Source organism: Rhinolophus sinicus, linkage group LG02 (genome assembly GCF_036562045.2).
Source record: "Rhinolophus sinicus isolate RSC01 linkage group LG02, ASM3656204v1, whole genome shotgun sequence".
NCBI classification, from domain to species: Eukaryota; Metazoa; Chordata; class Mammalia; order Chiroptera; family Rhinolophidae; genus Rhinolophus; species Rhinolophus sinicus.
The window spans coordinates 97,750,332-97,771,841 of NC_133752.1; the positions used below are offsets into that span (position 1 = coordinate 97,750,332).

At 39.7% G+C, this 21,510-nt stretch overlaps 1 protein-coding gene and 1 long non-coding RNA gene across 4 annotated transcripts in view; one reads left to right on the forward strand and one right to left on the reverse strand.

Moving 5' to 3' along the window:
• The window catches only part of GAD2 (glutamate decarboxylase 2), a 71,235-nt gene that overhangs the window by 30,321 nt on the left and 19,404 nt on the right, over window positions 1–21,510 (forward strand). For both annotated transcript variants that reach the window (XM_019749131.2, XM_074324956.1), the window contains 3 exons: window positions 11,823–11,877; window positions 13,313–13,429; window positions 15,596–15,660. In XM_019749131.2, the coding sequence (XP_019604690.1) occupies window positions 11,823–11,877; window positions 13,313–13,429; window positions 15,596–15,660 (237 nt within the window). The remainder of the gene's footprint in view (window positions 1–11,822; window positions 11,878–13,312; window positions 13,430–15,595; window positions 15,661–21,510) is intronic.
• LOC141570035 (uncharacterized) overlaps window positions 16,672–21,510 on the reverse strand; it is a 73,760-nt gene continuing 68,921 nt past the window's right edge. For both annotated transcript variants that reach the window (XR_012493777.1, XR_012493776.1), the window contains 2 exons: window positions 21,400–21,495; window positions 16,672–16,959 (listed from right to left, as the gene is read on the reverse strand). This is a non-coding gene — a long non-coding RNA (uncharacterized LOC141570035). The remainder of the gene's footprint in view (window positions 16,960–21,399; window positions 21,496–21,510) is intronic.

Here is a 21,510-nt window from a genome sequence, read left to right on the forward strand (position 1 = left end):
TTCATCTTACAAAATGGAACTCTGTCCCCATTAAACAAGTCCCCATTTCCCTTCCCTTCCAGCCCTGTGACTACCATCCTGCTTTCTGTCTATGAATTTCACTACTCTGGGTACCTCATTGTTTTTTGTCTTTTCATGATTGATTTATTTCATTTGGCCTAATGTTTTCAAGGTTCACCCATGTCGTAGCATACCGTATGTCAGAATTTTCTTCCTTTTTAAGGCTGACTGATATTTCATTGTATGTATATACCACTTGGGTTGCTTCCACATTTTAGCTACTGTGAATAATGCTGCTTTGAACATGGGCATATAAATATCTTGTTGAGCCCTGCTATTAAGGTTTTTGGGTGTAGACTCAGAAGTGGAATTACTGGACAATATGGTAATTCTATTTTTGATTTTTTGAGGACCTGCCATACTGTTTTCCATAGTAGCTGTACCAACTGGCAATCCCACCAACAGTGCACAAGGGTGCCAATTTCTCCACATTTTTACCAACAGTTGTTACATATTTTCTGTTTTATTTCTTTTTATAGTAGCCATCTTAATTCATGTGAGATTGTGTTGACTGTGGTTTTGATTTGCAATCCCGAATGCTTAGTGATGTTGAGCAACATCTCATATGCTGATTGGCCATTCGTATATCTTCTCTGAAAGATGTACATAATATCTCTTTACCCCTTAATACTTCAATGTGTATTTTCTCAGAACAAGGATATTCACTTATATAATCACAGTACAATTATCAAAATCAGGAAATTTGACATTGACACAAGAGTATTATTTAATCTACGTACTTTATTCAAATTTCATTAATTGGTCCCAATAATGTACTTTAGAGCTATTTATGTCAGTCCCTTCCCCGATGTCTGTTTATGTCCTTTGCCCATTTTTAAAATTAAAATAACCTATTTATTTTTACTTTTTTTAAGAAATAGTTTTCCAGATTTATTGAGGTATAATTGACAAATAAAAATTGTATATATTTAAAGTGTAAAATGTGATGATTTGATATATGTATACATTGAATACGAGGTCAGACAATTAAGTTTGTGAAAAACTGCTACATACCTCATTGCTGAATATCACTAAGGTCACCTTCAAAGTACTCCCCTTGGGAAGCTATGCACTGATGCCAGTGCCTAGTCTACCCTTTAAAACAATTTTTGGAACTTTTTTTCTGGAATGGCCATCAGAGCTGTTGCCGTATTACCCTTGATGTCCTGAATGTCATCAAAATGTCTTCCTTTCAATATTTTCTTTATGTTTGGGTAGAGAAAGAAGTCGTTGGGGGATAAATTAGGTGAGTAGGGAGAGTGTTGCAATACAGTTATTTGTTTACTGGCTCAAAACTCTGTCACAGAGAGTGCTGTGTGAGCTGGTGCATTGTCATGATGCAAGCGCCATGAATTGTTGGTGAAAAGTTCAGGTCATCTAACTTTTTCATGCAGCCTTTTCAGCACTTCCAAATAGTAAACTTGGCTAACTGTTTGGTTGGTTGGTACAAATTCATAATGAATAATCCCTCTGATATCAAAAAAGGTTAGCAACATCGGTGCAACAAGTTCGCGAACTTAATTGTCGGACCTCATATGATTATCACAACTGAGCTAATTAACATATCTGTCACCTCACAGTTACCATTGTGTGTGTGTGTGTGTGTGTGTGCGTGTGTATACAGAACACTTAAGATCTACTCTCTTAGCAAATTTCAAGTATACAAAACAGTAGTATTAACTAGTCACCATGCATGCTATACATTAGATCTCTAGAACTTATTCATGTTATAACAGAAAGTTTGTACTCTTTGACCAACATCTTTCCATTTCCCTTACCCACTAGCTCCGGGCAATCACCATTCTACTCTGTTTCTATGAGTTCAGCTTGTTTAGATTCCACATATAAGTGAAATCATACAGTATTTGTCTTTCTGTGTCTGGCTTATTTCACTTAGTATGATGTCCTCCAGGTTCATTCACGTTGTCACAAATGGGAGGATTCCCTTCTCTCTCATGGCCGAATAATATTCCATTGTATGTATGTATGTACATATGTATGTATGTATACAGATTTAGATATATGTTCTTTATATATATATATGTATATATATATACATATATATGTATATACTATAGATAAATTATATATGGATATAGATATAAATATTCACATTTTCTTTATCATCCGTTGATGGACACTTAGGTTGTTTCCATGTCTTGGCTATTGTGAATAATGCTGCAGTGATCATGGGTATGCAGATATCTCTTCAAAATACTGATTCATTTCCTTTGGATATATATCAAGGAGTGAGATTCATGGATCATCTCCTAGTTCTATATTTAATTTTTAAGGAACTGCTATACTGTTTTCCACAATAGCTGTACCAAATTACATTCTCACCAATAATGTATGAGGGTTCCCTTTTCTCAACACCCTTACCAACACTTATTTCTTCTATTTTTGATAACAGCCATCCTAACAGGTGTGAGGTAATATCTCATTATGGTTTTGTTTTCATTTCCCTGATAATTAGCGATGTTGAGCGCATTTTCATATACCTGTTAGTCATTTGTATATCTTCTTTGGGAAAATATCTGTTTAGGTCCTTTGCCCATTTTTCAATTGGATTATTTGGTTTTTGCTATTAAGCTGTAGAAGTTTTTTATATACTTTGAAGATTAAACCATTATCAGATACGAATAAAAACATTTCTCCCAATGCCATAGGCTGCCTTTTCATTTTTTTGACTGTTTCTTTTGCTGTGAAGAAGCTTTTTAGTTTGATGTAGTCCCACTTGTTTAATGTGCATTTGATGCCTTTTTTTTTTTTTTTTTTTTTGGTGTCAAATCAAAAGAATCCTTGACATCAAGACACATGTCAAGTAGTTTACCCCCTAGACCAAAACCAATATCCCTATGTTTTCTTCTAGGAGTTTTATAGTTTCAAGTCTTTTGTCCATTTTGTGTTTATTTTTGTACATGCTATAAGAGAGTGGTCCAGTTTTATTCTTATGCATATGGCTGTCCAGTTCTCCCAACATCATTTATCAAAGAGACTCTCTTTCCCTCCATTGTGTATTCTTGGCAACTTTGTCAAAAATTAGTTGACTGTACATGCATGGGTTTATTTCTGGGCTCTCTATTCTGTTCTATTGGTCTAAGTGTCTGTTTTTATGCCAGTACCATACTGTTTTGATTACTATAGCTTTGTAATATAGTTTGAAATTAGGAAATGCAGTGCCTCTGGTTTTGTTCTTTTTCAAGATTGCTTTGGCTATTTGCATTCTTTTGTGGTTCCATACAAATTCTAGGATAGTTTTTTCTATTTCTGTGAAAAATGTCGTTGGAATTTTGAAAGGGATTGCATTGAATCTGTAGATTGCTTTAAGTAGTATGGACATTGTAACAATATTAATTCTTCAAATCCATGAACATGGGACATCTTTCCATTTATTTGTCTCCTCTTTCATTGATATCTTACAGTTTCTGTGTGCAGACCTTTCATCTCCTTGGTTAAATTTATTCCTAAATATTTTATTCTTTTTGATGCTATTGTAAATGGGATTAATTTTTGTATGCTGATTTCTTTTTGTCCTGCAACTTTACTGAATCCATTTATTCTAAAGGTTTTCTGGTAGAGTCTTTAGGATTTTCTATATATTCAATAATGCCATCTGTAACCATAGACAATTAAACTTCTTCCTTTCCAATTTGGAAGTCTTGTTTTTCCTTTTCCTTGCCTAATTGCTCTGGCTAGGACTTCCAGTACTATGTGATAGAAGTGGTGAGAGTAGCACTCTTGCCTTGTTTCTGATTTTTCAGCTTTTCACTAGTAAATATGATGTTAGTTTGGGCTTGTAATATATGGTCTTTATTATGTTGAGGTATGTTCCCTCTATACCCAGTTTTCTGAGAGTTTTTATCATGAAAGGATATTGAAATTGGTCAAATATCCTTGTTTTCCTGTTTTTATTGAGATGATCATATGATTTTAATCCTTCATTGTGTTATTGTGGTGTATCACACTTTTGATTTGCAGATGTTGAACCATCCTTGCATCCCAGAGATAAATCCCACTTGATCATGTATATGATCCTTTCAATGTATTGTTGAATTTGGTTTGCTAATATTTTGTCAAGGATTTTTGCATCTATGTTCATCAGGTATATTGGCCTGTCATTTCCTTTTCTTGTGATGTGTTTATCTGGCTTTGGTATAAGGGTAATGCTGGCCTCAGGAAGTGAGTTAGGAAGTGTTCCCTCTTCAATTTTCTGAAAGAGTTTGAGAAGGATTGGCATTAATTCTTCTTTAAATGTTTGCTAGAATTTACCTGTGAAGCCATCTGGGCTTTTCTTTGTTGGAGTTTGTTGATTACGTTTAAATCTCTTTATTCATTATTGGTCTGTTCAGAAATTCTCTTTTTTTTTTTTCTTTTTTTTTTTATGAGTCAGTCCTGGTAAGTTGTATGTTTCTAGGACTCATCCAATTTTTTTAAATTATCCAATTTTTTTGATGTATAAGTTTTCACAGTAGTCTCTGATGACCATTAGCTTTTGTGTGGTGTCAATTGTAATGTCTCCTTTTTCATTTATAATTTTATTTATGAGTTCTCTCTTTTTTTCCTTTGGTGATTCTAGCTAAAAGTTTGTCTATTTTATTTATCTTTTTAAAAACCATCTCTTAGTTTTGTGGGTCTTTTCTATTGTCTCTCTAGTCTCTATTTCATTTATTTCTGTTCTATTCTTTATTATTTCCTTCCTTATGCTAACTTTGGGCTTCATTTGTTTTTTTCTTCATTTCTTGAGATGTAAAGTTGGATTCTTTATTTTAGATCTTTTTTCTTACTGTAGACATTTATCACAATAAACTTTCCTCTTAGAACTGCTTTGCTTCATACCTTAAATTTTGGTGTGTAGCATTTCCATTTTCCTCTGTCTGAAGATATTTTTTTACTTCTCATTTGATTTATCCTTTGACCCATTGATTGTTCAGGAGTGTGTTGTTCAAGTTCCACATATTTATGATTTTTCCAATTTTTCTCCTGTTATTGATTTCTAGTTTTATACCATTGTGGTCAGAAAACATACTTGATATAATTTCAGTCTTCTTAAATTCGTTGACATATTTTGTGGCCTAACATATTATCTATTCTGGAGAATGTCCATATGCACAGAAGAATGTGCATTCTACTGCTATTGGATGGAATGTTATATATCTGTCTCTTAGGTCCATTTGATCATTTTTTTAATTGGGTTGTTTGTTGTTTTTATAGTTGTTAAGTTTAAGGAGTTCTCTATATGTTCTGGATATTAATCTCTTATCAGATATTTGATTAGCAAATATTTTCTCCCATTCTTTGGGTTGCCTTTTTATTCTATTGATGGTGTCTTTTGATGCACAAAAGTTCTTAATTTTCATGAGCTCCAGTTTTTCTATTTTTCCTTTTGTGGTTGGTGCCTTTGGTGTCATAACCATGAAAATATCCATTGCAAAATCCAATGTGATGGAACTTTTGCCTTATGCTTTCTTCTAAGAGTTTTATAGTTTTAGCTCTTACATTCCAGTCTCTGATCCACTTTGAGTTAATTTTTATATATGATGTTAGGTAAGGTATAGCTCCTTTTTTAAACAAACAAACAAACATTATTATTTTTTTTTATTCCAGAAGCAGCACATATTCATTGTAGAAAAATAAAAACATAAGACCTAGACATAATCTGCATAACACTTTGGTGCATATAATTCCAAATATATTTTTATATTTAAATAAAACTTACTGATTAGAAATGTGTTCTTTATATAATAAAGTACTATGGGCAACTTTTACATCATTAGAAATTCTCCAACATAATACTCGATCACTAATGATCTCTTGTTTAGAATTTATATTACTTAACAAATCTCCTGTTGCTAGGCCTTTAAGTTACTGGAAATTTCATTATTTAAAAAATGCTAATATAAACATTGTGACTAAATATTTACAAGCATACTTATATTGTTTTCCTAGGATATATTCCTAGAAATAGAACTTCTAAGCCCAGGATTGTGCCTACACTAACAGTTATGATACCTGCTGGCATGTTGTCCTTCAGAAAGGAACCAGGCAATTTACACTAACTATCCCCAAGCTATATACAGGGGTGACTGCTCACCATTTCCTCTCTAATCCTAGGAATTAAAATTTTAAGTGACCTATGTCAATTTGACAAATGAAACCTTTTTTTTGTTATTGATGTTTTCATTTTTTATTATTAGCAAAGTCAAACATTTTATGCTTATCAGTTATTCATAGTTGAAAAATATGCATGTTGTCAATGTTTTCCAAAATGTATTATTTTCTTTTTAATTTTATTTATAAAAACGTTCTATAATGGCAGTTTTGATATCCTCCTTGTCACAAAAGTTATTTACAATAGTCAAGCAGGGTTTCTCACATGATAAATTGAACTTCTTGTCATAATCCTTTTCTTCTTTCTAACAAGTTTAGGGAAGAAGGATGGTAGTTTGGAGAGTAGGAGGAGTGATGAGAGATTGCCAGCACACCTTCTTGCCCACACAAACACTTTCCTTCACTCCATACTTCCCTGTCTGTGTTAAACTAGCCCCCATTGCAGCAATAAGAAGGTTTCATATGAAAAAGAAAATAACTCCTCACCACATCATAGTTCGAGTCCCCAGTTGCATATCACTTGGATTGCTGTGTAGTGAGTGTGTGTGTGTGTGTGTTAAGTAAATGCTTTCGGAGAAGATAAAAAATAAAATATATACATAGATTACTAGAATTATACACAAAAATCACTCAAATAACCTGTTCCGATATCCTGACCAGCTAAGGTATCCCAGTGTGCATATTGGAAAACAAATCTTAAAAGAGAAAAATATGATTAATTGTTACAGTTAACATTATTTATCCAAATCAAACTATATATTAAAGGAAGTTCACTGTTTATAATTATGGTAAAATGTTTTGCACAGGGCTTGATTTTATAATACAAGTGCTTCCTGAATGGTCTGTTTTTAACTTTTGTTAGTTTAACTTATGGGCCTTTCCTAGGGTAGGTTACCCAGATCAACAGTGGCCATGTGGAGACACAGGCAGCTCTTTCAGCCACATTCCGGTGTCTCTCTCTGAGCCTCAGTTTTCTTATTTACAAAGTAAGAACAATAATAGCTCTATGTAGGATTGGCATGAGGAGCACAGATGCTGGACTAGTGCAGTGACTGCTTTTAAAACCCTCCATTCAGTATTGCTGCCAATAGTTGCTATTAACAGTGATGGTAACATTAGTCAATTTCTAACAGGAAGGATTCACGCATCCTTTCTTCTTTGCACACATATCCATTTGAACAGAGCCAACCTCTACTCATTTACGAAAGGCTGGTAGAATTACTACAGTTCAGCAGGGTCAATGAGCAGGGTCACCGATGACTCAAACACCCCATACGTGACCATTTGGATGCCTGCCTAGAGGTATACACTCCAGTAACAGTAATGTGCTCCTTTTGGTGAGATAGATAGTTTTCTCTTTCAGAGCCATGGAAGATAGCCAGGAATCTGGGTCAAAAGTCCACACACGGTGAAATTGGTGTCTTCTGCTTCTTCCCACAAAGAGAAGATTTTTTTTCCTGCTGTCAGCGCTATCTGCTACTGTAGGATTTTCCCCAGGCAACATTATGAAGTTATCTGACCCTATAGCATCCTATGAATTTTGAAAGGCTATTGCTAATCGGGAGTTTTAATGCAAAACAGCCACACTCAAAGCAGCAGTCTGGTTCAACAGTCATCACTGTATTTCTTTTTAATACTGATAATATATTTTATTAAAATCTCGACAGTCATCACTTTCATGGCATTCCTGTCTTAAAGATGAACAGCTAACAGAGCAGCGTTACAATGCATCAGTCACGACTTCATGGTGAGCCTAAAGGCTGCATGTGTAAACATTAAACATACACTTCTTGCTATGGAAATACTTTTAGACCAGACATACAGGATGCAACAGCTGCCATCCAAAACTACCCTGTGCCCCGAGACGCTTGTCTGGAAAAGCCAGACAGCTCCTAATCCTCAAAGGAGCCCACTAGTTGTCGCCAATGCTCTGTCACCCCACAGCACATGGGCAGGCAGGAGACACACAGTGCCACATCTGGAGCTCCTCCTGCTCACTGCTCTACAACTGTGAGGGCTTAGAACTATGTGTCACATGTCAAGTGCTTAGCTAGTATGTTACATAATTACTTAAATGCCTACCAGGCTAAAACTTCCATTTCTAAAGTAGTGGTTTTCAACATATGGACATAGGTCCACCCACTTCAGAATCACCTGGGGTGCTTCTTAGAATGCAAATTCCTGTGCATGTTTGTCTGTTTACCGTGTTATTATTTATTATTTGTCTCCCTTTTTGGCATGTCGGCCCTGGGGAGTAGAAACTGGTCTGTTTACCCTGGTACCCCAGCACCCCTAACAGTGTTTGGCACGTATTAAGTGCTCAATACGTATTAGTGGGATGAATTAATTCCTGGGCCCTATAACTGACCTGCTGAATCAAAATCCCTAAGAACAGAACCAAGGAATTGGCATGTTAAAGACATACACAGGTGATTTTTATTCACACTAAATTTTAAGAACCATTGTTCTAAAGTAATTCAGCCAACTCTAAAATAAATGGAAAGATGAAAAGTTTTGTCTCCAAAGGCCCCCACACTAGCTGTTTGGTCGGATGGTAAGGTACAGTAAACATATTAATATCATCCTTGGGTGAAGATTTTGCCTTCTAGTCACATACCTCCAACAGATGTTGATCTGACCCCTGCAGTGCAGTGCCAGGCTCCGGGTTCCTAAGTGGACAAAACAAACATGGGCATGGAAGGAGATTGCCCAGGGGAGACTGGAGCCTGCCCTCTGTCAGGAGCCACACCCACCACTTTCCACTCTGCAAGAAGCAAACACGTGGGCTTCATTACAGTAGTCTCCCCTTACCCACGGTTTCGCTTTCCATGGTCACCCATGGCCCCAAAATATTAAATGGAAAATTCCAGAAGTAATTCCTAAGTTTTAAATTGCGCGCCATGCTGCATCATATGATAAAATCTTGTGATGTTCTGCTCCATCCTGCCCAGAAGATGGATCGTCCCTTGACCAGGGTATCCACACCATAGAGGCTTCCCTCCCACTAGTCACTTAGTAGCTACCTCAGTTATGAGATCAACTGTCACAGCATCACAGTGTTTATGTTCCAGTCACCCTTATTTTACTTAATCCAGCCCCAAAGAGCAAGAGTAGGGAGGCTGACAATATGGATGCCAAAGAGAAGCCGTACAATGAAAAGGTGAGGACAGGACAATAAGATCTTGTGGGAGAGAGAAACCACATTCATGTAACTTTTATGACAGTATATTGCTATAAGTGTTCTATTTTATTATTAGTTATTGTTGTTCATCTCTTACTGTGCCTAACTTATAAATTAAACTTTATCATAGGTATGTATATATAGGTAAAAACAGTATACACAGTATACTCTATTTGACAAACCTGCCCCTTCCTGCTGCCCAATATGGAAATGGAACAGACTATGTGTTCATTGCTACTTTCCTGGAAGGCTTGAATGACACTTCTACTCCATGAAAGCCAGATATTATCTTAAAGGACTTATCTTATCCTAAAAGACTCCAATCTTTCCAAACAGGTTTTCTATATGTTTGGCCTTTTGCGTTTGTGCTGGACGCTTGGCATTTTAGAGACAACCAGCCTTTCACCAGCCTTTGATCTTGAGTAATCACTTCATCTCTCTTGGCCTGTTTCCTCATTTCAAAAATGAGACCGTTAGACTAGAAGTAGGTCTTGAGCCCCTTCCAATTCTAATGTATCCTAATCTGTGACTTCCAGTGGCACCTTCCTGCCTTATGCTGAACAAAACATCCAGATGTGATTAGATGAGCAAACTACTCCATCCCAAACTCTCCAAGGCAGAGGTGGTCAGCCTGTGGTAGACTAGGTAAAAATTTGGAATTTGCAAGCAATGCCTGGGAATTCTCTTTCTCAATTTCCATGTTTACCTATACAAATACTATGGCAATTTTAATGTGCTTAATTAAAACTTTAGGTAAACGATAAATATCTGAATTTCCTCTGAAATTGGAACATTTTATTTATGTCAGGACTGAAGAAAAGGGTTTCTCAGAGCCTGATCTAGAGAAGTGAAAAAATCACTGCTTTAGGGTTGCTCCCAGGCCAAGCTGTGATGTGAAGGGAGAGATGTAGGGAGTGAAATGCCCTCACCACTGTCCCTCTGTGTTCCCTCTCTCCCTCCTCCTGTCCCTATCTCACAGAAGTTCCCCAAAGGTGGGCTTCTCAGAATTAGCGGGTACCCTTTGCACCAAATGTATAGTTAATGCTCTTTGTTCCAGTCCAGCCTCACTGACTAATCACGGCTACCGTGTCCATTACCATCACCAGGTAATTGCATTTTCACTGCCTTTCTTTGGAAAACAGCTTCACATAAATCAGCAGTTCTCAGTGCCTTCGGGCCCAATATCTGCTTTATATTCCAATGAGTTTGTAACACCGTCTTTATTAGCCTGAGTTGAAACTGTAGAAAACATAACTTGCCTACTCACTATATAACGCCCAAATTTTGTTTTTAAATGGAGAACAGTTAGCAAAGTAATTTATAATACACTAACATTTCGATATGCAAAAGCTTAAGTAAGACCACACGAGATGGTATGGTGTAAGGAAGTAGCCCAGTGCTTGCTCTGTATCTAGAATCACAAAGACGCCACAGATGGATGATTGAGTTAGCAAGAAATACCAAAACCCCACTCGCTGCTCACTAAATGTCAGTAGCATCTCTCAACCATTTATTGTAACAACCTCCAGTACCATGGACCTACTCTGTCCTTTGTCTTTTTCCCAAAGTCTTAGGATAGGAATGTCACAATACAAAATAACAATCTCAACAATAAAAGGTAGCATTTATTGAACGCTTCCCATATGGCAAGCACTTTTAAAATAATTTTGCATTAACTCATTTAATCCTTATAACTCCATACGTAATATTTTTATCACTATGTTCTAGGGATAATAATAATAATAATAATAGGCACAGGGAAAGTAAGAAACTTGACTAAGATCACACATCTAGCCACATCTAGCTTCTTGAAGAAATCAGCTCCTCTGGTTATTATAATAATGGGGTTTTATAGTAAGCAAAGCACTATCTGTGTTTTTATTTTAGGAAAGAAACATTTTGGGGATGGAAAAGATGTTTCTTTCTCCAATTCCTATTTATCTAGCTTTTTGAAATTTGAGCCCAGGAGTTCTTTGCCTGCTTTTGTGCCTTTAGCACTTAGAATGTAGTTAGGTAATGTGTTGGCTTAATATTTCATTCAAACGCTTCAGAGTGGATTTTTCTCTTCTTGGCATTTCATCTCTATGTGAAATTGCAGGTCCAGTCACTAGAAAATTTAGAACACAAACCTTTTTCTGCACTCTCCTTGCATTGCCAAATGTCTTGCTCCAAAGTAGGTTTGTTTTAACTGAATTAAGAGGATGGCCTAAAAAGCAGGCTCTGCTCAGATTGGAGGGACACAAGGCTGTTGAAACACCAGCACGGTGTGGTCGGGAATCTGCTGAAGTCGCCAGAAATTATAGTCATGCCTCATTCGGGGAGTAAATGCATTTCTTCCTGAAAAGAGCCAAAGAGTTGTTTAAACTGATCATTATTATCAATGGTTTACAGCTGGACTTTAACCACTTGTGACAGACAACAAAGTAAATTATTCAAAGTAAAACTATAATATATTTATTTTTCCTTTCAGGGGAAAAATGATCCCATCTGATCTTGAAAGAAGGATCCTTGAAGCCAAACAGAAAGTAAGTTTTTGTAGGGAGCTTTGTCCAGCCCATAACAAGCTAAGGTTACATATTTCTATTTCTATCCAGTGGAGAACACACTTTGGTTTTCTTTTAAACAGAGGACCCAAGCCGCAACCTGGCAGCTTTAATGAGAATATGAAAATTTCGCATCCAGTCAATATTTATTTCTATGAGTTGCGGGCTCTGCCTTGGAAAGGTCTAACTTGCTGAATAAATAATAAACACAGTGATATTGTATAGAGTTTCCAAAGCTTCTGTCTTCCTACGTGACAAAGATTGGCATTAAGCAAATGCACATTCAAAAGATCATTTTCCCAAGTGGAAAACATCAGAATGCTAATGCAGCCCGGAAGTTCCCGCTGTACCCTTATTTGACAGCGGCCAGTTTTTCCTGCCTGGACACATACTGGTATGACTGGCCCTCCAAACATCTTGTTTTTCAGGAAACAATTTAGAACTCTTTGTAGAAGTAACCAGTTCTGAAGACCTGCTCAAGAGTCCCACAAAGCTCTGGAAAGTCATTTACATTCACAAGCCGGAAAGCTTGTCTTTAGAAATCTCTGTTTAACTTTCACTACATGTAACCTACAGTTCTTAGTTCAACGATATAACACATGCATTTGGTTATTATGAACTCAGGAATAATTATTTATTTTCATCGCCCCCCCCACCCCTCGCACCGCCCCCCCATACACACACAAATTGGCCCGAGGTTCCCCTCCTTCTTGTGCCAGATCTACGTCTTGTAACGTAAGCCACGGATTAAACCTTTGCTGCCACCTGCAGGCTGACTCTGTAACTTCATGAAAAGCTATGGTCGTCCTATTTGAGGCATCCTTCTGCCTACTTTCAGCAGCACCTATTATTTCGGTCAATTTTGGTTTAACCAGGGCCAGACAGACTGAGAACTACTAAGACAGGTAAAAGCCATAGCTTATTGTTTATGCGAATCCTCTTCTCTAAGACGCCAAGTACATTATCTGAGGATTTTCCAAATAGGAGCAATGGGCTGATCGGAGTTCCTTCTCTGCATTCCCTTTTCTGCTCACTCTCAGGGGATTTATTAAGTTCAGAGTCCCTGTTATGAAAAATGAAGACTAGAAAGTCAGCAAAGGAGGGGGAAAGGCCAGAAAATTCTCCCTGGAATATATAAATGGTTTATGGGCACCACAAAGCTTACTCACCTCTGGGTCGAGGGCAGCCTCTTCTGAGAACCTGAAGGTCTGTCCTCATAATGAAACTGGCAGTTCCAACAGAAAGGCCTGGAGTGTGATCATCGTTCCTGCCAGGTTCCAAGGTGTCAACAGCCCTTCTGAAAGCTCCAAAAATGCAGATGTGTGTGACGGAGTCAATTTCCACTGTCTTTGTCAGCTTTTTAAAAGAATCCTTGAACCCCTGTTTTACATTATTTGGGGCTTTCTTGTTTGTACAGGGATTTGTTCCTTTCCTTGTGAGTGCCACAGCTGGGACCACCGTGTACGGAGCATTTGATCCTCTCATAGCTGTCGCTGACATTTGCAAAAAGTATAAGATCTGGATGCACGTGGATGTAAGTATCCCATAGGGCCTGCCACCAAAATGTTCTTGCACATTTTCCATCTGGGGATTGTAGAATGATTCTCTCTCTCTCTCTCTCTGGAAGCTTATTTGTAAATGGTGGTATTTCTCTTCAGCTTTTAAGGACTGCAAAGACAAAATAGCACAGAACTCACATAGTATACAACATTCGCTGCAAGCAGTCTGAGGCTGATTATGTCTTAGTGCATTAGTTCCCAACATGACAATATTCTTATTTTCCTGAGCTGAGCACTTAGTTCTCAATTCATTGAACCAATGTCCCATGTACATACACACATAGTCACACACATGCAGAGCTTACTTCCCTGTAAACATGATCAAAAAGGCAAATAGGATTTGAATTTATATAGGAAAACCAGAGAGTGAAAAAAAACTCAAGTCAGGTATTTGTATATATGGAGAGGAAAGCAGACTTGACAACTTGCTAAGAAATATCTACCACCAAATTTCCAATTTCTTAGCTTGGTCAGCTAAGAAGATAAATTATACGTGAGATGTTTTGACGCCAGGCTCAGTCACACTAATAAATAATGGAGATGTGCCCACCAAAACATTTTCAAATGAAAAAATATCAATTTTTAGAAGGAGAAATTGAAGAGATTTAAATTTAAGCCAGTATTATTCAAAGCATGACTCAAAGATTAGCTGCTATCTGCAAACTGTTAATGATCCATGATGAGATAAGGAGTTGGTGCCAAATTATCTCCAAGCTCAATGTTTGGTACAGCTGACATGTTTTTTGATTGTGAGACTTTCTCAGTGAAGGAAGTATATGTCGATTTACATTCTGATACAAGAATGTTGTTGAGTAGCACTGGCTTTATATCGTGTTGGCTTCATAAGTATTCAAACCAAATTAATTCCCCTTTCTTTAGGAGCACAATATGTCCACAGACTAAGCTAACTAAATATCTATTATTTCAGAGGTGTCCTGCATAGCAATCACCAATTTTCTTTTCCTTGTCTAATTCACAATGTGAATTATTCATGAGGCTACCTGAGATCCATCCCTTCATTTTACACCTGAAGACACTGAGAAAAGGTCGAACAACTCAAGTACCATCAGTGACCTGGGTCTCAGAACTGGGCAGCCTAATGAACCTTGCTAGCTGATTCAGGAAGAGGATTACCCCAACTTTAAAATAACAATGTGTGTGTGTGTCTTCAGCCAGTAGAGGCTGTGGTCTCTCCTTCAAGATTACTACTGAAAGTGGAGCTGGGAGATCTTTTAACTAATTGTGTTACCTTTCTTTGAACCATATCAAATTTACCACTTACTCTTATTATTTTTCATGTTTATACATTCTATAATTAAACTAGAAAAAAATCTTAAAATACTACACATTTGGAAAATTGGATAATTTTTCAAAATATGAAAGAAGTGAAATTACAACAAAGGGGGGTAAAATGTAATTATACCGTAATAGTTTTTTTTTTTCCTTTAAAATTATCCCAGGATTACTTTTACCCACAAAGAATGTTAACATTTTACAATGAATCTCCATCTTTTTGACATCCTGTTTTTAAAGATTACTACATCAATTCAAATTTGCAAACTTGAGAACAAATTTTTAAAGGACATGTTCTCATTGTTCAACTAATGGACTGGTACAAATCTTTCCTGCCTTTTTTTTTTTTTTTTTTTGGACAGAGAAATTATCTTATCCAAAATTACACAGCAGTAATATAGGCTTATGAAGCTGATTTCTCCTTCTGGAACCATCCAGATTTGTCAAAAGAGTTATCCTCACAACTCAGCAGCTGTTTAAAGGGTCCCTAACCCATCTTTTCAACTGTAAACTGTGGAGATAATAGGGTTTCTCATTGTGAGATGATGAGTTTCACTACGACTGAGAGCTGGTGATGGGTTGCAGGGAGAATTTGTCTCCTTCTCATGCAGACTAAGGAAATATGTATCCAGTTTGGCTCCTTACACCATATAAATATGGGAGGGAGCCTGAGACCTTGAATAGTCCCCCAATTTAAATTTTGAAAATCTAGTGCCAAAAGAAGGTGGCCAACACCCTAAATTGTCTGGGCTCTAGGAGACTCTGACTGTTCTGAAAAACACCAAACTGTAGACATCTAGGCAATGAACCATGGCTACCTTTTTCCTTGTATGATCTTCCTTTTTCAGGCAGCTTGGGGTGGAGGATTGCTGATGTCCCGGAAACACAAGTGGAAACTGAGCGGCGTGGAGAGGTACACACATTTTTCTTGTTCACAACATAAAGTGTGAAAGCTAAATGTGAAAAGCAAATTACACCCAATTTCCAAGAACTATTGGTGCATGGGTGAACCATTCTGTGCGGTGCTGTGTGCCTTGCTTTGTGTGGTCATACATGTGTGACTATTGTGTGTAAACAACAAAAAGAAATCAAAGCCCATATCAAGTGACCCAAGTGGACTGTCTCTCAAGCAGAGATTCCTAACTGGGGATTCTGACCCAACCACCCAAATTGTTTAAAATTGCAGGCAGTCCACAGTTTTGTAGGGAGAAGATCTATAGCTTTCATGGTCCATAAAGGATAATATCCAGTGCTTTAAAGAAACCAATAAATAATTTGACAAATCAAATAAGCACTTGTAATTTATCAGTGTTGAAAGTTTAGGTTTGGGGTTTAATGTGACCAGTTTACATAAAGTGAAACATGCTTTCATTCCCATGACTTTTTTCTACCATAGCTCTGACGGATGCTGCAAAGCACCCTTTATTCAGAGACTAAGCAGTCCATCATTGAGAAAAGCTGCAAACCACAAAGGAGGTAACATCTGATTAGCATAAAGCATATTCAAGTCCAAAGGAAAAAAGAAAAGAATTACAGAATGCAGAATTAGCCTCCGGATTTGGTTCTGGACCATGTGCAGAGGGAGCTCAGGGTTCCCCGTTCTCCCATCACAACATGGCAGGTCAACTGCTGTTGTGAGCTCTGACACCCCAGGCAGCTGAGAAAGCCGGAATTCATCCGAGGCTGACAAATGCCCACCATGCCCTGCCAAGCAGCCAGCTGCTGCCCAGGAAAAGCTTCCCACTGACTCTGCCCCTGGACAGCTTGGCACAATTTCAGGATGAGGATAGAGGCTGATGGCGCTGGGGAGCATCTGTCAGCACTGGTCATGCGGAGCAGCCAGGCCAGAAGGAACGCACAGGGTGTGCCCTGTGATGCCCAGGCCCACTCACACACAGAGAACCTGTGAGGGTAGAGAGAGGGTGCGGGGTTACTGAGGCCGTCAGGGGCGCCTTGCCTAATTAGTGAAAAGGAGGCTGGAGACAGACCAGCTGAGGGCCCTGCCGGCAGGATTGCTGTCCCAGAGTCAGCTGCCCATTGCTCTAATTGCAGGTACCCATGCAGGTGTGAGGAGATGAGGACAAGTCTATCCCCTTCCCAGACTGAGCCAGTTGGAGTCTCTGCTTCTGGTCCTTCGGGCTTCTCACAGGCTGAATTCCTTTTTGTCATGACAATATACATGCAACCAGAAGCTTAAGGAGGAGCCGATGAGCTAAACAGGGAGAGACAATGAACAAAAGAGAACAATTTAGAAGGTGCCTATTCAGGTGATCAGAACAGGAATTTAATTCACGTCGTTTTGAGAGAGGTGTCCTGTACACAGTACCTTCTCTTCTTTGAGTTGCTTTTTGACTGACACAAAAGTGAGCGCCTGTTATTCTACCTTTAATGCCACCTGGGACTCCAAGTGCTGAAAGCCATGCAGCATCCTATACTGATGATTATGTGAAAGCTCCCTAAATTACCTCCCCAGAGCCTTGGAGAAATACACACCCACATGCCTTTGTGCTAAAGACTATTATTTGAGAGCACAGCTTAGAACATTCACCATGGAACATAGAGTCCTCTGTAATTGCCACAATCCTTGCAACTGTACTGTAATTAAATCTACTAACTGGAATAGCCAGATACAAAGTCCTAAAATCCAGGGACTGCTGGTGTTCTGCGTGGAGCAGAACCCCCATAGCTACCCACTTACCTGAGAGTATCCATCCCTCTTGCTGACTTATCAGCCAAAGGCACACTTTCATTGGTGAATATGGTTTTAGGGCCAGTGGAAACCCCTGGGCACAATGTGCTCGGGCACAAGTTTAGGAAAGAAATTGTCTTATTTGGGGTATCCTGTTTTCCCCAAGCATTAGGACTCACACTAAAGTGGAAGAAATCCATAGTTGATTCTTGTCTCCAAATCCAGAGATTCCCCAGGGATCCCAGGGATCCCAGTGTCACATCCTCATAACAAAATGGCATAAGTAGCCAGAGCCCTGCCTGGCATCTTCTTCGAGAACCAACCAAATTCTCAGAAAGTGCCTTGCAAAAACAGTCAAAGTGTCTAGATATGGTGTTGCTGACAGAGCATGCCACGAGCCGTGATGCTGCAAAGCCTGTTTCTGTGCGTTGTAAACTGACTCTTCTTTTTTATTTATTTATTTTTTCAATTACCGTTGACATTCAATATTATATTAGTTTCAGGTGTACAGCATAGTGGTTAGACATTTATATAACTTTTGAAGTAATCCCCGCCCCCCATAACTTATTATCCCCAGCACCATACATAGTTTTTACAACATTATCGACCATATTCCCTTTACATCCCCGCGGCTGTTTTATAACTGCCGATTTGTACTTCTTAATCCCTTCCTGTTTTGCCAAGCTGACTCTTTAACCCTGCCTGCGGCAGGCTGCTGCTCACCTACAGTAATCCTTTGCTGCAGTCCACTCGCAAGGCTTCCTGGCCCACTGAAGCCTCTGCCACATGACCAGTTACTGCCCTCACTCCCACCCTGAGAGCCAGAGGTTCAGAAATCCAAGCCAGTAGTTACTAAACCTCTGCCATATGCAAGCCGCAGCACAAGGCACCGCGAGGGCTCAAAGACAAATGTAATACGAAACCTGTCTTCAAGGGGCTTAGAATCTAGCAGGGAAGACTGATGATCAACACTGGGCTAAAATTCAAGGCAGAGGAAGTAGAGGCCCAAGAGACAGGCAAGCAGGCTGACTGGAGGACACGGGGCAGGAGTGCTTCTTCCTTGGTAGGGCTGCTCACGGAGGCCTTCACGGGGGTGGGCATTGCAGCTTTCGCAGGAGGAAGTGGAAGACATCAGGTGATGAGCAGGGATGCAGAGGTTTGACACGGTCCTTGGAGAAAGTCTAGATGAGTTAGCTTGGAGGCAGAGATGGAGTCACATCAGGGACTAGGAAGCCAGTGGAGTATTCACAGTCCTGCCCAGTGGGTGTCAGTGGAGGGCCTGCCCGCAGAGCGGGGTCAGGATTAGCGTCACCCCTGAGCGGACCATCACTGCCATTTGAGCCATTGTTACGCATGCACAGAGAGCATTGTGTTTCTTGGGGTGGGGAACAAGCTAGAAAGGCCCTTGTATAGCAGCCAAGCAAGGGGTTTGAGGAGAGGAGTGATACGTGTTATCCCACCACCGCTTTGGAAAGATAAGTCAGGGTTCAAGAGGAGGTAGAAGCCCGGACTGAGCAGAAGCTGTTGGGCAAAGGTCCAGGTGTGGGAGGCAGCAGAGGTGAGAGAGGCTGGGGTGAGCTGGGAGAGAGGGGAGTGGGTGAACCCATGGAGGTGAGGATACAGAACTACAAGGGCAGGCACCGTCAGGAGAGGGAGAATAAGAGAATGAAACCAAAGCAACACACGTTTGGGAACTTGACGCGTGGGGAGAAAATGGGGCAGGGAATTGAGGCACAGAAGACAGAGGAGAAAGAACAGATCTGGAAGGATGAGGAGGGGCAAGTGAATGAGTTCATGTGGGGTCTGCTAAGGCTAAGGTGCAAATGAAGGCACAAGGCTGTGTCTGAAAACAGCCCTAGGGGACTCAGTTCTCTCTGACTTCAGGAAAATCACAGACGCCACATGACCGAACACCAGAGCAAAACATTTTGAAATGAACCCGAAGCTGTGTTGCATAAACTGCTGACATTTCTCAAATAAATTAAGGCCATGTCACTGAATCACTCTGCACAGCATTTTGCCATCTTTGTGAGACAGCCCTTCTGAGACAGAGAGGTGAGACAGTGACAGGTAGTTGTGGGCCCTGGCACTTTCTGGTCTAAAAAGACACAATGGCCACTGCATAGAAATAAACACATCCAGTCAGAGAAATGGAGAACAGCTGTTTTCTTCTCCATCCGTGTCGTTACTGGCAAAGCTCAGTTTTGTCAGGATTAGGTATATAGCTGTAGAATATTATAGCATGGCAGTGTCTGTGTGCCCAATGTCACAAAGCTCATAAATGACATAGTTGAAATCAATGGCTAGAGCCAATCTTATGGTCTGTCAGATATACTTATAAGCACTTTACCCAAACTATTTACCATTATTCTGTTTGCAGACAAGGAAATCTAGGCACAGAGAGGTTAAGTAACTTATTCAAGGTCACACCGCTGGGAAGTGATAGAACCTGGGTGTAAGCACAGACTGTCTAGCTATTGCGCTCTCTTCCCTTAACCACCATTACGTACTGCTAAGAGCCCAAATTTCTTGATTCTGGTCATTCTACAGAGTCATTCTACAGAGCAAGGAGATATTTTCTTGGAAGGAGCGTTTCAGTACCACAGTTCTACTATTATTCGTAAAGTCATTTCGTCCTTTTTGCAGGGTAGTAGCCATCTGGCCATAAAGTGCCTTTGCTTCTTTCCTCAATTCCAGTCCTAAGGTATCTGACAGCCAATGTCAGAGCCAAAGAAAGACCAGAAGAAGAGCCAGAATATTCATTGATTCAGATAAGATCCCCAGGCCAGTAAGTGTCCTCTGACTGGCGCCTGAGCCCACTATTTATCAAGCAGATGAACGGGATCTTTACCAGCTTTTCATTTCTTGCCGAGGTTCTCACACCTCGGGTGCTGGGAGCAGGGTGAACCCAAGTGTGTTGTTCAGCCAGAGAAGAGGCAGCAGTCCACAGCAGCTGCCATGGACGGCACTCCTACCCTCCTCCTCCTGGGGGTCTGTTTATACCAAGGTCACATTGCTGATTCTCATCCCTCGGTCTCTGAGAAGCATGAACAGAGTCTCACCTGCCTGATATGCACGGAAAGTGAACAGTGGGACTCACAGAGGGACAGCTGCTTTCCCTGGGAACTGGAGGCGGACAGAGTTGGAGCAGTATATCCGGAGTGAGGGAGAGACAAATGAAGTCCAAGAAAACTACAGGAAAAGACTCGATTTGGGTCTTAATGAATAAGTAAGATTTAGCCAAGTGAAGAAAAGGGAGGTGACATCCCAGATCAAGGAAATCACATTAAGAGACCCAGGAGTGTGAAAATAGAATTTTCTGAGAGCAAAATAGTCTGGTGTGATGGAAATGGGTACAAGAAAGTGAAAGGACACAGGACTGAAGACATAGCCTGTGGTCCACCCCTGTGGGTATCATGCCCTACAGTTTGGAATTTTGACTGGAGGCAAAAGGAAATTGGTAACAATTCATAAAGAGGAGAGGGCCATAAATAGAACAGAAGGTAGCTATGGTGCTGCGTGGAGGATGAAATGGCAACCAAGAGTCAGTTAAGACACGATTGCTGTATCCAGATTAAAGTAATAGTTATTATTGTTAAAGGAATCCGAATCAAAACTATGGTTTAAACTTTTCAAATACAATGAAACCCTGAGTTAAGAATCACTAATATTTTTGGGAGAGCATTATATTTCTCAAGTGTGTTAAACCCCAATCGATAGGAGCCATAGGTATCTCACCTGCAGTCTAGAAGGATAACTCTGGATTAAAGGAGATGGACAAGCTAGAAGCCATTATGAAAGGGACATATTTGAAAAGTCTGGTAATCAGTTGAATTGGAAGAAGAAGCAACTGGGTCAGGAAAAGAACAGAATACATCAGTGGAATGAGCTCTGAGCTCTGGGCCACTACGGTAGTGTCAGCAGCAGGGACGGTGGGGACACACGCCAGGGCAGCTCCTTCACCTGCTTGGTGCTCTGTGCCTCGGACTCTGGCCTGGATGATCCCAGTCACTCGAAGGGGCTGTCGCCACCTTGGAAGCTGAGTTTCACCTGCTGTTTCTGTAGACAAAGAAA